Below are 15,744 nucleotides of genomic sequence, written 5' to 3' on the forward strand. Positions count from 1 at the left end.
ATGTCATTCCTTGGAGCTATCTCTATGCAAGCGTTTGCAAGCCTCTGGTGGTGGTAGTTTGCCGTTTTTCTTAATTGGTAAGGTGAGGGGAGAACATCGACACTTCAGATTTACAAGGTGTCAAAGCCATTGCAATCCCTCTCAATGTTCTAACCTTGATAACCCCCTTCAACATTTCCCAGTGTTCTGAAAAAAAAAAGCAATATTATTTAATTTCCCTTGGAAGAATCAATCACCTCTTGACACATTTGAACACCAATTTAGAGTGATACTCTAGAAAAACACCAGGTAAAACGGAGGAAACATGACTCAGTTACTTTGAACGGTGCTTTCCGAGCTTGTCATAACCTACAAGGGTCGAGCTTCTGTGTATAAATCTTCTTGACATTCGAAGAACAGGAAGCCCAAGATACAGACATTCCCTTATGATTTTACAACATATGTGGTGTGTTTGGGTTTAAGGAGACAGTGCTGTGTGGCACAAGAAGCTCATAAAAACGAATAGTCACCAAGCCAGCATTTATAAGAAACTGTGATTAGCTTTTCCATGAGAGTCTGAGTTATGGTTTTAAAGAATCCCTCCGCCAAGAACTGGGTCAAGTCATCTCAAAAACATTGTAAGGTCGTAGAGAACAGGGAATGTGGGTGGTTTGTAGTATCTCTGTAATGGAACAGAAATAGCTCTTACTTGGCGTCCACAATGTCATAAAGCTTCTTGAGAAAGTCGGTGTCCAGGTGGTTGTGTTCACCGGTGAGTGTGTGGAAATACACCATCACATACTCCTTCACCGTGATATGATCCATCACGTGGATGAAATACAGCAAAGCCTAACACACAAACACACACACATTTACTTAGTTATCCAAGTAGGCACATTCCATAATCTTTGACTGTTTTCATATTCAGCTAAAATGCTATAACTTAACACTAAAACCACATTCTAAAGTTTTTTTTAACAAATGGGAACATGCTCAAGAGGACATTTTGTCATTTCTCTGCACAAACTTGTCTCCCAAGTATGGTTAAGACACACTATTACTTTAAGTAATAGTTCACTCAAAAATGAAAATTCAGTCATGATTTACTCACCCACATGACATTTCAAATTCTCTCTTGTGCTCCACAGAGGAAAGAAACCCACACAGGTTTGACATGAGTGGGTAAACAATGACAGGATTTTTAGTTTTGAGTGAACTAATCCATTAAATAAACAGTGCAGTCTAATTTTTCACATTTGCATTCACAGTTTAGTAAATATTTAGCAATTCAATGTTTTAAAAAGATAAAGACATCAAATCAAAAGTTTCTGATTCAAACGCAAATCTTACATAGAATTTGTAATGTAAATATAAATATAAAAGGTGTACATCTAAGTGGAAATCTTGAGAACAACTTTTAAAAATGTAGGTTAACCTAAATTTAACCATTAAGTTAACATTACGTTTAGCATAAGTTTTGGTTAGGCAGCATTTAGTGCTAAATCTGACAAAATGTATGTAACATTTGGTGCAAAATAAGATATACTCAATACAGGGTAATAAAATGGACTACCTTCTCCATATCAATAAGTGTAACTGGAATATTCCTGCCAACAACAACCATGACCGTCCTACCACACAAATCAACACCTGAAAATGAGAAAGAAAGCTTTGTGATAGGACTATATTATGGAAGGATGTTTTCTCACACCCACTGCTGACAACATTCTCACATGCAGCATATCTCAAGAAACACATTAGACATTTTCAGCCTCACCCTGTTTAATGAGCTCATTCTGCAGAAATGAGTGATGTATACATACTAAAATACATGTTTTGTACTATATTATAAGAAACATATGCATGTGCATAGCCAGATGTCTTCATATAGTCCATCATCACGTGGCATAGCGAACATACATGTTGAGGTGCACAGCTGGAGAAAGTCTGCCCTCCTTTGGTCAAGTGAGTTATTGTGATTCAGACACTCGGTTTTTTTGAAAAGCACTGTTCTGTGGCTTTCTGAAATATGATTAAAAGTAGAAATTCAAGATTAAATTTAGCAGGACTAATAGCTTCTGGCAAACCTAATGTGTACAGTCTGTGGTAAAATGTCATGAGGTTTTGAACTCAGTAGGTCAGCCTGGACAGTATCTGAGCTAAGAAACAAAAAAAGATGATAAATACTTAACACCGAAACCGTTACTTTGGTAGTTATTTTTTGTCCTGAAATTGTGAAACGAGAGAAATGGATTACAGAACCCCCTGATGTTGAGCTCAATGAGGCGGAACAAAGGTTTCCTGCCCAGAGAGCAAACACACAGATGGAGAGAACACAAAGTCCACATGTGCATAAAGATATACAGAGACAGCAACACAAAGAGAACATGTGCTGGAGAACATGTGTGAGATAAAACAGGCAAACATCAGACCATATCATAAACAATAAAGTCAACATACATGAACTAGGGCTGCAAAATTTATTTAATATTTTAATACAATTGATTATTTATTTATCAATTAATTAAATTATTCAAAAGTGTTTCATTTTAAGACTGTTAAAAGTAGTTTAACTTGATTAAATAAGTTTAATAATTGATTGTTCTAAAGTATTATGTTAAATTTACAGCCTTACAATTAAAACATTTGAAATACAATTAATTTACAAAAAACAATTAAAATACATAAACACCCAGAAAGACAAAGACTGACCGGTCTGATATAGTGCTTTTAACGCTGCTATGTCTGAAAGGTCCTCTGCTCGAGCTCTGCAAAGCCAGCGGTTATAGCTGTGAAGAAAGACAACAAAAACTAAAACTTCACATCTAAGCAATTTGCAGTGATGTACAGAATTTGATATGAAACAATTACTTTGAAAACATACAAACCTACATACATACAACCTCAGAGTACACAATTCTACAGTATATTAAACAAATGCACTCAATAATTGTGACTGAATTAGATCATGGCCAAAAGATGCCATTGGTTATGCTAAGTTTCCAGTGTCTCAAACATTTGCCATGATAACCAGAATTTCACCAAAGGACTAAAATCGTTGTGACTCAACAAAAAAAAGAAGAAAAAAAAAGAAACCATAACGACAGTATATATATATATGTGTGTGTGTGTGTGTGTGTGTGTGTGTGTGTGTGTGTGTGTGTATAAGGTACCATTTATTTATTTTTTTGACCAATACAAAGAGGTAAAAGAAAAATCTTGCATTAGTACAACAGGTGATTCACATTAACACCACCCAATCATGGTACATTTTTGTTGGTGACTTGGTTAAGAAATGTGGTACTTATAAAAGGCGAGAGTATAATGAGAAAACTACGCATCTTACTTCCTTTGGTGCTGTTTCTGCTGGGCTACTTCAGACATTTGGCCCTGAAGGATGAGTTTACGCTGCTTATCCACATCCCCTTCCATACGAGCAAATGCATGACTTCCTACCAGCCCCAGGTCGGACTCTAGTGAGTCACCCCCGGAGTCATCTGCAGAAAATTAATTAATATCACTATTATGTACTATTTATTGTGTATTAGCGCATTTCACAGAGTTCTAGATATTACAGGGAAAGGAAAACCAATGTGCCATAAACATTTGCTGAAGCACAAATGCTTTTGCTGTGATAATCAGTAAAATATACTCTTGCATTGACCATTACTAGGTTCAGTGAGCACTACAACATGGTACATTCCACAAGACCTCAACTCCCACCCTCAATCAGAGCTGGGAAAGCCAGTGGTGTGTGTGATGTACAGCCAGGCAAAGCGTAAAAATAATCCTTGTCTGTTATTCTTGATTACATGTGTATGCCAAATATCTATTACGGACCAACCTTAGCCATATTTGACCAGACATGAAAAGAAAGTCCAGTCTGAACAACAAACAAAACTTCTCATTTCCTCAGCTGAACCACATGGTCACTGGTCAGACTACAAAATATTTAGCCAGAAATAAGAGAGAGGTAAAAAGACATTAACAGGTAAATAAGGGGATTAACAGCCAAACACTCAGCTGCTAGCAAACCTAGGGTGAGACATCAACAAGACTCAGTTAGACACAGATGTCTCCCGAAGGTTATCTTTGGCCAAAATCATTACAGCATGTTGAAGAAAAGAATGAGATTATGTTTTTGTAATGCAACATATGGTCCTTTTGTGATCTTCCTCACTGAACGGAGAGCACCAATGTTTGCTCGTTCTAGTAATGCCTTTGGTCTCAAGCTGAAATTTATTAGGATTTCAGGAGCACTTCACCACAATGTGACATAAAATTGTGTGACACAAATATATAATGGAAATTGTAAACAATTAAATGCAAATATATCCATAGCACAGCAAATGAAGGAAAGAAAGTGTAAAGACTAGAGAAATTAAATGGGCATTAAGGGAACGGGACAGAAAGAGAAAAACTGGAGAAAGCAGATTAGGAAGTGTGTGGTTTGAGGCATGCTTTGAGACCTCTACATGGCTTCATAGACTAATCCATAAGAGCTGGGCTGTATTAGTAAAGGCCTAGTCACCTGCTGTCTTTAATATTACTCTAAGAATGACAGGCAGACCTGCTTCACATGATTAAATGACATTAATGAGAGGACAAGAGTTTGAAGAGATCAGCCAGATCAGTGACAGGGTGTGGCAGAGCTAGTCCATGAACATTAAAAAGTGTCCTTTAATGTCCTTCAGCAAGACTGTATAGGAACAAACACTTCTGATCCTAATAAAAACCCTCAGCAGGGCTTTGGCCCATCCAAAGAAAGCAATGATAAGTAATAAAACATCTGCACAATAAATCCTAATAAAACACGTGAAAAAGTTTAGTATCACACTAACTTTCTGTACTGCACATAATCTGCTTTAGTAAGGGCCCAACACCGAACCCTGTGGTATTCCATTACTAAGCATGTTAAGTAAGGGGCTTAAGCATTGGGTTAGGGTCCTGATCACACCATTGTTTTTATTTTGCTATATTAACTAGCTGACTGAACATTACCCCCCTTTTTATATGTATAATAAGGTTACTTAACTGAAAATATCTTTAATAAATGATTATGCGTAAAGGTAGAAAATGCGGAGTGATGCGAGAGACACTAAACTAATATCAGGTTGTCTAGGAAAACATTTAGCAGTCATTTGTCTTTTTAACAGTCTATAGGGTAAACATACCCATTAAGCTCACATACCCATTAAGCACACTTCCATTTTTGAGATCAGATTATAAAACGAAAAAATTATTTATTATCCTACTTGATGTCTTAACCAATTGATATGTTTGTTACTATATACCTCCTATAATTTCAAGTCAATCAGATCATTGCACACTGAGATATGGGTCTCCATGTGTTCACACGGTCTGGCGGCCATTTTGAAAGCTGTCTAACTTTCACCAAAAGAGGAGGCCCTTAAATGTTTTTTCCCCATGTTTAAGCCTTTATTTTGGGTAAGTTTCACTACTTATTGTAAAATAAAGAGAATAATGTTCAGACTTTTGCATATTATAACCTGGAACTTTGATGTGGGAAATAATTACATTAGATCCAAAAGATAGTTTTAGCAACATAGCGCAAATGCTACAGAACACAGTTAGCTGACTAGCTTTATAAGATTGTGTGCCAGGCTAATATATTACTTCACAGGCATTACTGGCTTGTACTTTTACATCCACAATATTATAAACTGACAGTTTATTGCTGGTCTGTCGTTTTACAGTGCTGTAATTTTTTTAAGATTTCATATTATTTTAAGGTGAGCTTAAAGGGTGCACTGCTATGAAAATCATACAGATTCAGTGTGACATCAATAAGAAAAAGTATAATTTCATAGATATTGTTAATAATAGTTGTACATATTAAAATATGTATGAACTTAATACATGACCTAGACTATTTATTTAGCAAAAATCCTGTCATTTTAATAAATATTACATGAAATTTATAAAAAATTGTTGCTGCTCCAATTAAGCTCAGTGTGCTCTCTTTAAGCTCCTCCACATTGAACGTCTGTAAATACTTCATAAACAGAGTTTAAATATTAACTGATGGTTGTCACTTTAAGTTAAGTTAATCGATTTTCTATGGATTCTGTCGACTCTAATCTGCAGACTGGCTCTGATCTTTGGCAACTATAGCATCAACTTCTCCAGACTGTAAATCTGTGGAACATTGGGGCAAAAAATCATGTAGTGTATTCCAGCCATAAGAGACTATAGATAAATTGACATCCATTTAAAAAGAGGTTTCATAATGAGGCTAGTTTCTGTGTTCATTCCCATTAATTAAATGTTTTATTGGTTTGTTTTATTTGATTTTTGAATGTGTTACTTAGCTGAACGTGGACTGAACGTGTGCTTAATGGGTACAAAAATGTACCCACTAAGCACAGCCAGACTTTTTGAATTTAATGATGTATATCTTAATTGAAATGCTTTTGTCATTTAAAATAAAATTAAATACTTTTGTGTGAGAGATTAATATTTTATTTTAACATAACTTTTTGTACTGAAACCAGTATCTTGTGCACTAAAAATGTCTCAATGTAGATTTTGGTGAGCTTAATAGGTACATTTACCCTACACAAAAAATACACACGATTATACACATACACAGTCTATACACACATGATTCAGGTTTTGTAAATCAAGTTTAGAACACTTTGGACCTAACTATTCTGTTTCAAACCCAACCAATGGCAGTTGGGTTTTAGTGTTGGACTGACCAATGGTAGTTTGAACTGAATTTTTCAATTACTTTTGTCGACACCAGTGGCCCAGAAAGTACACACTTCACCTTTAACTTCATATTAACAAGGAAGTCTGGAAGCTGTTGTGCCACTTCAGTATACCGAGGTAAATTTGGTTAAGCGATCATGTTTGTTCAGATTAGAGCTTGTTGCCCTTCTCAATGGCTCAAGCAAACATCCAGAAGCAAGACTGATAAAGCAGATTATTACCTTAACTTGGAAAGAGCTTATTTGGTAGTTCAGTTGGTGACAGACCTTGGGCTGCCTTTCCATGTCCTGGATTAAAGTGTTCAAAGACAGGCAGGAAAGTGCAGTGTTTATTTACATGGGAACTGGCTTATGTGCCGTGTTTGAATTGGATCAACAGCTCTAGTGAGACTTGATCACCTTAACATAGCTGGCTCACAGTCCACATGATCTGGGTTTGAAATAATGGCAGCCAATAAATATACAAATTCAATCTCCCACTAACAAATAAATATACACATGTGCTCCGAGTGCTATGGCAAGCACACAAGCCAAACATACACTCATTCTCATATAGGCATTTTAACAGTTATGTCTATACACACACACACTTGACTGTAGCTGTGTTCACAATGGGACTGTCTGAACGCAGAAGATTCTGCTGTAGTCAAAGCTCCTGCTGTGGGACAGAGGCGGTGTCAGCTAATCTGAATTCAAGAAACACCCACAACAGATCGAGATTAAGGACAGGGAGGAAGAGATGGCTCTCGATCAGCTGCATGCTGCTCATAATCATAATTCTATAATTCTAATTCTATCACAGATTAATACTTTTTCAGCAAGGATGCATTAATTTGATCAGAAGTGACAGTAAAGACATTTATAATGTTACAAAACTGCTGTTCTTTGAAATTTTTCCATTCAAAGAATTCTGAAATTCTTTAAAATCCATTTAAAACAAAATATTACAAACCTAGAATTTTTGAATAGTATGTCTACCCAAAAGATCTGAATTGATGATATACTGAACAATTTTTTGAGCTCACCCTCTAGATTTCCTGGCTTTTCGGCAATGCGGATCTGTCTCTCCGGGACCACAGGCTCCCCCTCAGCATTGCCAATGTCGGCAGGGAGGAGAGGCAGACCAATCCTCTCCTCTTTTTTAGAACGTGGGTAATACAAAGGCATTAACTTCCTGTACACTGGCTGGAAAACAGAATAAATTACAACAACATTTAGGGTCAATCAATCATAGATACACATTCAAGTACATGATAAAAAAAGTACAAATCTTATTTAGTATTTGTGATTTTTTTTTTAATAATGCAATTTAAAAAAATATTAGCAAGGAATACATGAATCTCGTATGTATAATGCTGTAGCTCACACTCAGCAAACACATACACAACAAAGTTAGCTTTTAAATCAAAACGAGAATTTCATAAGAAAATGAAAGGGCACACAAGAGAGTTAAAGGATGGAGACTGTTGCATAACAGCGAAAATGAAAGGCCACACACCTCCTCAACATCCGAAACAGCAAACACCACCGTCTCAATGTTTTCACCATGGTTCTCCATAAATCTACGAACAGTCCCTAGAAATATATATGTGGGGGAAACAGATTCTAATGAAATCCCTCTGAATTTCATCAGAAAGGAGTGACCTCAAATGTGATGTTTAATTTCAAAACAGAAATTACTTAATGCTATATGTGTGGCGTCCTCCAGTGGATATGCCCTTTTGACTGTGCTGACCACACAAAACCCCACAGATGCCATGGCATGTTCCCTAAGGAGAGAGACAGAATGAATAAACATTAAATAAGTTGCCTGTGCTTGAATTATATATAGTTTACATTAGTCAGTTGGGTTTTCCATATAGGAGCAGACAGAAGTGTCTTTGATGACGTTATCTGCATAGTCAAGCATTACTGTCATCAACAACTCCTGTTCACACACACGTTTATCTTTAGCCAAGGGTGAGTTCAAATTCACAAACGCTAATGTATTCACCAATGGAATCTAAATCTCATATCATTTCCTTCCTTCCCATAAGCATATGTGGTTTATTCTATACATCAGACACCACTTTTAATAATTCTCAAGCAATGAACATAAAGGTTGGGGTTATTTTACTAAACACCTCACTGCCATGGGAACTGCTATCCTGTTTATCCTAAAATATTTGATTTAGACTGCATTTGAACTTTTTAATGTCTGATATGATCTTTGAGAGTGACTGACAGATAAAATAACTAAGCATATTTAACCTACTTCGTATAATCATGTCAGAATGTCCAGACAATCTGTATGAGCTGACATTTAACATTTGTGAAGCAATCTCACTAAATTTGTTGGAATGATCCGGCTTACTTGGCAAGCTGCATGACGTTTCTGTAACAGCTGTACAGAGAACTTTCCGCAGCTGTCCGGTACTTGGCTTTATATTTGGGTCCAACTGTGTGAATGATAAAGCGTGCAGCCAAGTTGAAACCCTCTGTCATTTTTGCCTCACCGGTCCGACATCCTGGAAAAATATACGCACACACATATCACTGCAGCGAAAGTGATACAAAATGAGATACCAAAGAAACGGGATAAGATCTGTTCCAAAGCTGTGTAGCAAACACAAACAACATTTAAAAACACTACCAGTTTAAGATAACAGTTCTCCATCTGCTAACCTGGTAGTGCCCCCTACCTTTCAGTTTGAGTAATTCATCCCTTAGTTCAGGTCCGGAGTATCTGTGGATACTGTCTGATACAGGATTCTTGTCCATTAGTGTCTCATTACTTGTATTGATGATTGCAGTGCAGTTTAAAAGTGCCACATCTCCATTACTGTAAAATGAGGGAATGATATAAACCAGCATATCAGATACAGAACATCATATAAGCTATGAAAAAGCTGCGAGAACAAATATAGCATTTAATAACTGTGTTGTTATTGTAAAATAAAACCGTTAAAAATGATTGGTAAATATTATAAATATAAATATATAATATATAAATATTAAATTAAAAACAAGAACTTTGAATTTAGAAAAGTTGCCTTGGTTTAAGAACTAAAGTTCTTACTAAAACTGAAATAAAAACTAAGAAAAAAAAAAATTACAAATGCACATAAAATTGCTAAAAACTAAATTAAACTTGAAATGTAAAGAAAAACTAAAATATCAATAAATATTAATAAACACTATAATAAAACCATAATAACTAATATACAGTATGTGTGTGTATATATATATATATATATATATATATATATATATATAAAAATATAATTTTAAAACTTGTGTTTTATTTTATTACATTAAGTGTTAACAGAATTGTGTCAAGGTAAAAATTTTTGTTTTCTAAAGAAAAATAAATAAAATAATATATATATATATAAATTATATAGCTTTGCAGTTATATACAGTCATGGCCAAAAATATCGGCACCCTTGGTAAATATGATCAAAGGCGGCTGTGAAAATTAATCTGCATTGTTAATCCTTTTGATCTTTTATTTTGAAAATTCACAAAAATCTAACCTTTCATTGGATAATAAGAATTTAAAATGGGGGGAAATATCATTATGAAATAAATGTTTTTCTCAAATACACGTTGGACAATTATTGGCACCCCTAGAAATTCTTATGAGTAAAATATCTCTGAAGTGTATTCCCATTCATATTCACAATTTTGAGCACTCCAGTGTGTTTGTTTGTTTGTTTATTTGACAAAAAAAAGTAGTGAATGCACTCAATTAGTCAAGGATAACACAAAGTTTAAAATAAAACTTGTTTCCATTGTGGTCCTTGATGTAAAGCACAAACTCCAATCCCGGTAACAGGTACACTGGCACTGCATTATAAATACAAAAATTACAATAAAATTCCACATTTACAAAAATTTATAAATCACAAATAACCACGTACGTAATACAAATTCATCAACAAAACAACCTACTTAAGAGCCAACTTTTAGCTTTTAAACTAAAACTAACCATAGTCAAAATACCTTTAATATCCAGAGGTAATCTATTCCACAGAAGTGCCCCAGAATATCTAAAAGACCTATGATCATACATAGTTTTAAAACGACAATGTAATATCCATAAGACTTTGCCTAGTTTTATAACAATGTTGCTCGTTTACCCTAGAAAAAAGTGCATTAAAATATAAAGGAGCTCTATTATTGATAATCTTATGTACCATTTTTAATTTAATATGTTCTACTCCGCTTTCTATAGGTAACCAATCAAGACACTCAAAATGGGAAACCTCCACATGTGTAAAACAACTAAACCCTGAAACTAACCTTATCAATTTATTTTGAGATTTTTGTAACTTATCCAACCAACCACAAGACAAATCAGACATCCAAGAAATACATGCATATTTGAAATGACATGACAGTAAACCTGATGCAAGTAATTTTATCATCTGTTTATCAAGAAAACTAGCATGTCTGGCAAGAAATTTTGTTCTAGCATTAACCTTACCTTACTTTCATAGCCATACTTACACCACTTAAATCATTGTCAAGGATACATCCAAGATAATTAACGGAAGTTCTATTTGATATTAAACAATCCCCCATCTTAACAGACAACTTAGAAACCTTATTCACATTTTTTTAGACCCAAATAAAATGGATTCCGTTTTACCTAAATGCAATATCAGTTTGTTTTCAGAGAGCCAGTCTCTTACCTGACAAAGCTCCTTACCTAAATTCACTTGTATCCTACCAACAGTGTTGGGCATGTTACTTTAAAAAAGTAATTAGTTATAGTTACTAGTTACTTCTCACAAATAGTAACCGAGTTAGTAACTGAGTTACATCATTATAAAAGTAACTAATTACCAGGGAAAGTACACTGGTACAATGGATTAGAAGTGGCATTATATTGCATTATAAATGTACCAAATCCTTGTTATTGTACTAAATAAAGTGTGTAAGATTGTACAGTTTACATCCTAGTCTACATTTTAATATTAGAAACCGTTAGTATTAGATTCCAGATATTAGCCTATTTATTAAGACTCTGGATAATTGATTTTTAGAATAGAAATCACAGTTCTCCTAAGATTCTGAAGCAAAACATTAGACAGATAAAAAATAATATGTAGGCTAATTCACTTAGGTTTCTTACAAAATGTTTTATTTAAATGTGTAAAATGTTATAAATGAGCCTATTAAAATAAAAATGTAAAAATTATTTGAAATATATGAACTTGTTTCGTTTTTGAACGAATCTCTTGATTGAATGAATTTGACATCAGATACTTTTTAACTGCCACCTTTCGCTACCTTCTGGTATAATGTAACATTTATAATCGGGGTGGTGCCAGAGAATTTTAAACGCAGGTGTTCAGGGGATGCTAGATCAATGACAGAGGGAACTGGGCAATAGTAAATATGATCAAAACAGGTTATTGTTATTATTATATTAATAATAAAATCGCTGTAGGTGCATTTCAAGTATTTATGAGGAGTGTAGGATTAGGCCTATTATCATGCTTAATTTATGACACGGGGGCGCCCGCACAATCTTTTTTTTTTTTTTTTTCCTGCGGAAAGAACTTAAAATACTTATTCATTTTTGGATGTGCTTTTCTGTCGTCTCATGCAGTCTCTGTGGATGGAGCGTGTCGCAACAATGAACCGACTCAGACATAAACTAAACTGAAACAAATCTATAGAAAGCTTGAAATGTCTACTACAAACTAATTCAAATAAAAAAGAAATCTTCACTAATTATGTAGTCAGTATGAAATTGTGCACGTCCGTTAGCCTATACTATGTAAAGCTGTTTCAAACAAAGTTTATTTTCAGCGCTGCTCTCTCTGGATCAGCGGCGGGGCGAAAGCAGGTTTAAATATTCCGATGTGATTGTGATTTCAATAGTTTAATAGACATGATCTCATCGACATAGCAATAAGATTGAGTGTGTTTGAATCGAGATCACGATCTTTCAATGAGTAATCAATATGAGCCTGTAGCCTATGTATTTTTGTATGTCATAATTTGTGGCCCGGGCGGCCCCCCCGCTTCCGCGATCCATGATTAGAATAACCAAGTATGAATGCATATTTGTCATCAATATTAAACGCACTAAGGATTAATGAGCTGCTGGGTTCGTGAATATTAATCACGTTGTCTGCGTTCGCTCGAATTGATTTGCTGAAATCAAAACAGGGACAATAATAGGTGAGCGCCAGCCAATGAGATTGTCGTTTGCGCTTTAGCTCCGCCCACTACCAGAGAAACCGGCAGTTCTTAAAAGCTGAAGAATTCCAAAGGAACTCCGTTATTTTGACATGAAAATACAACAAAGAATATCGTTTACATGTAGCGCGTCAATCCTGCATGTTATGAAAGCCTCTCTTGCTCTGTATCTTTCTTTGCGTGGTGTATGTGAGAGAAAGCGACGGCGACTCGTGCGCCTTCACACTAGAGTTTATGGGACGTCAAATACAGCTACACTGCGCATCCATTCAGATGAACTGAAAAAATTAATTCTAATAATATAATATAGTAACGCCACATTTTATTGTCAGTAACGGTAACGGCGTTGTAATGGGGCAAACAGTAATTCGTTTGATTACTCCTTACTGAAAAAAAACGCCGTTAGTAACGCCGTTTATTTATAACGCCGTTATTCCCATCACTGCCTACCAACATCCTTGTCTGACATTAATAAAGTAGAATCATCAGCATATAAAAACAAATTACAGTCACAAACTGCTTGCATGTCATTTATGTATAAAAGAAACAAAAAAGGGCCTAAAACACTTCCCTAAGGGACTCCATTTTTAACCAAAGTTTCCTCAGAAAGAACCCCATCAATTTCTACCTTCTGAACTCTCCCGGTTAAATAAGAATTCAACCAGGCTATCACTTTACTTGAAAAACCCATGACACTTAACTTGTCTAAAAGTATTGAATGATTTACTGTGTCAAATGCTTTCTGGAGGTCTAAAAGTACCATAAATTTGATTTACACTAACTTTAGCAAAAGAAAAACTATTTGGCAACACCCCTTGTTTTGAATAAAATCTCTTAAAATCAATCCCATAATTTCGTTTAGACAGAGGAAGCTTATCAACTAGACTATTAGCAATTAATGAAAAGAACTTTATTTTTATCAAATTCTATCTTGCCATCAATATCTAAACCTACCTTTGATACAGAAAATTTTGATTTACCAATTGAATGGAATCTATTCAACACCTTCCACAGAGATTTAGGATCTTCTTTGTTTTCTTGAATTTGATCTTTAATAAAATTACATTTTGCCTCCTTTATATTTTTCTGTCCTAAGTTTATAAGTGCTTTAAATTTTAGATAGTCTTCCTGATTCTTAGTTCTCCTATAAATTGAAAGAGCCCTATTCCTGTTTTTTAATATTTCCAATGTTTTCTGATCCATCCAAGGGCTAGCTCTTTGCTTAACTCTCACCTGTCTGAGGGGGGCAATTTTGTCCACTACTTTAAGAACTTTAAAAGTTAGTGTGATTATAAACATGAAATTATCCAGCCATGGCTTCCTGTTTTACAGAAATATAATTAGGAGGGAAAACAAAGCCCAAATTCCCTTAATCATCCATCACAATGAGAAAAACCAAAGAATATATTTCTGATGTGCAGCAAAAGATAATTGAGCTTCACAAATTAGTGAAGTGGCTTTAAGAAAAGAGCTAGAGCAGTGAAAATTCCCATTTCCACTATCAGGGCAATAATTAAGAATTTCCAATCAACATAAAATGTTACGAAACTGCCTGGAAGAGGATGTGTGTATATCATCCTAGTGCATGTTGAGAAGGAGAGTTTGAGAGGCTGAAGACTCTCCAAGGAACACAGCTGGAGAAAATAGTTGAGTCTCGGGTCAGAAAACCTTAAAAAAAAAGAATTGTCAAACAGTACCTACATCACCACATGTTGTTTGGGAGGGTTTCAAGAAAAATTCTCCTAGCTCATCCAAAAACAAACTCAAGCATATTCAGTTATCAGACACGACTGGAACTTCAAATGGGACTGGCTTCTATGGTCAGTTGAAACTAAAAAATGAGCTTTTTAGCAGCAAATACTCAAGATGGATTTGGTGAGCAGTGCGCACAGGGATAAAAAGTACCCCATGTGTACAATGAAATATACTGCTGTATTTTTAATGTTGTGGGCCTATATTTCTGCTGGAGGTCCTGGACATCTTGTTTAGTCACATGGCATCACGGATTCTATCAAATACCAACAGATAAAAAAATCAATAAGTGACTGACTCCGTTAGAAATCTTATCATGGGCCATGTTTGGATCTTCAAACCGTACAATAATCCAAACACAAACCTCAAAAACAACACAAAAATGGGTCACTGAGCACAAAACCAAGCTTCTGCTGGCCATTCCAGTCCTCTGACCTGAACCCTGTAGAAAATGAGTGAACTGAAGAGAAGCAGTACCAACATGGAGCTGGGAATCTAAAGGGTCTGGAGTGATTCTGGATGAAGGAATGGTCTCTGATCTCTTGTCAGGTGTTCTCTAACCTCATCAGGCATTATAGGAGAAAATTTAGAGCTTTTAAACTGGCAAATGGAGGTTTCAAAAAGTATTGAATAAAAGGAATGAAAGGTTAGATTTTTGTGATTTTTTAAAATAAAAGATCAAAAGGATTAACAATGCAGATTACTTTTCACAGCCGCCTTTGATCATATTTACCAAGGGTGCCGATATTTTTGGCCATGACTGTACATGGAAATCATGAACAACAGAATAAAGTCACTATGAACAAATCCTACAAGCATAAAACTATGTGTACTGATGAATTATATTCCTGCCTGAATTTCCAGAAGGACTGGTTTTATGAATTGGACTACATGGAGAAATTCCATGCAATGAACTTCCCCTTTCTTAAAAAAGAGAAACTATGAATTCAAAGAGAAAAAAAATCAGCCTGAAAGCCAAAAGGACCTCCCAGACAGTCACACGTGATTGAACCATAAGGGGGATTTGTGTGCACGAGGGAACAACTAACAGACGTGAAGATCAGAGCTGGTGCAAATAACTGAT

General features: G+C 35.2%; 1 protein-coding gene across 2 annotated transcripts in view; it reads right to left on the reverse strand.

The window, feature by feature from the left end:
• The window catches only part of gdap2 (ganglioside induced differentiation associated protein 2), a 28,105-nt gene that overhangs the window by 10,725 nt on the left and 1,636 nt on the right, over positions 1 to 15,744 (reverse strand). The window contains exons 3-11 of one of the 2 annotated variants that reach the window (XM_058788214.1): positions 9,395 to 9,534; positions 9,067 to 9,220; positions 8,394 to 8,482; positions 8,212 to 8,288; positions 7,739 to 7,898; positions 3,326 to 3,476; positions 2,692 to 2,768; positions 1,553 to 1,629; positions 689 to 828 (exon numbers count right to left, since the gene is read on the reverse strand). In XM_058788214.1, coding sequence (XP_058644197.1) covers positions 689 to 828; positions 1,553 to 1,629; positions 2,692 to 2,768; positions 3,326 to 3,476; positions 7,739 to 7,898; positions 8,212 to 8,288; positions 8,394 to 8,482; positions 9,067 to 9,220; positions 9,395 to 9,534 — 1,065 coding nt within the window. Of the gene's footprint in view, positions 1 to 688; positions 829 to 1,552; positions 1,630 to 1,656; positions 2,002 to 2,691; positions 2,769 to 3,325; positions 3,477 to 7,738; positions 7,899 to 8,211; positions 8,289 to 8,393; positions 8,483 to 9,066; positions 9,221 to 9,394; positions 9,535 to 15,744 lie in introns of those variants that run through there. The other variant, XM_058788215.1, reaches the window with a different exon arrangement.

The sequence above is a fragment of the Onychostoma macrolepis genome, chromosome 09 (genome assembly GCF_012432095.1).
Source record: "Onychostoma macrolepis isolate SWU-2019 chromosome 09, ASM1243209v1, whole genome shotgun sequence".
Lineage (NCBI taxonomy): Eukaryota > Metazoa > Chordata > Actinopteri > Cypriniformes > Cyprinidae > Onychostoma > Onychostoma macrolepis.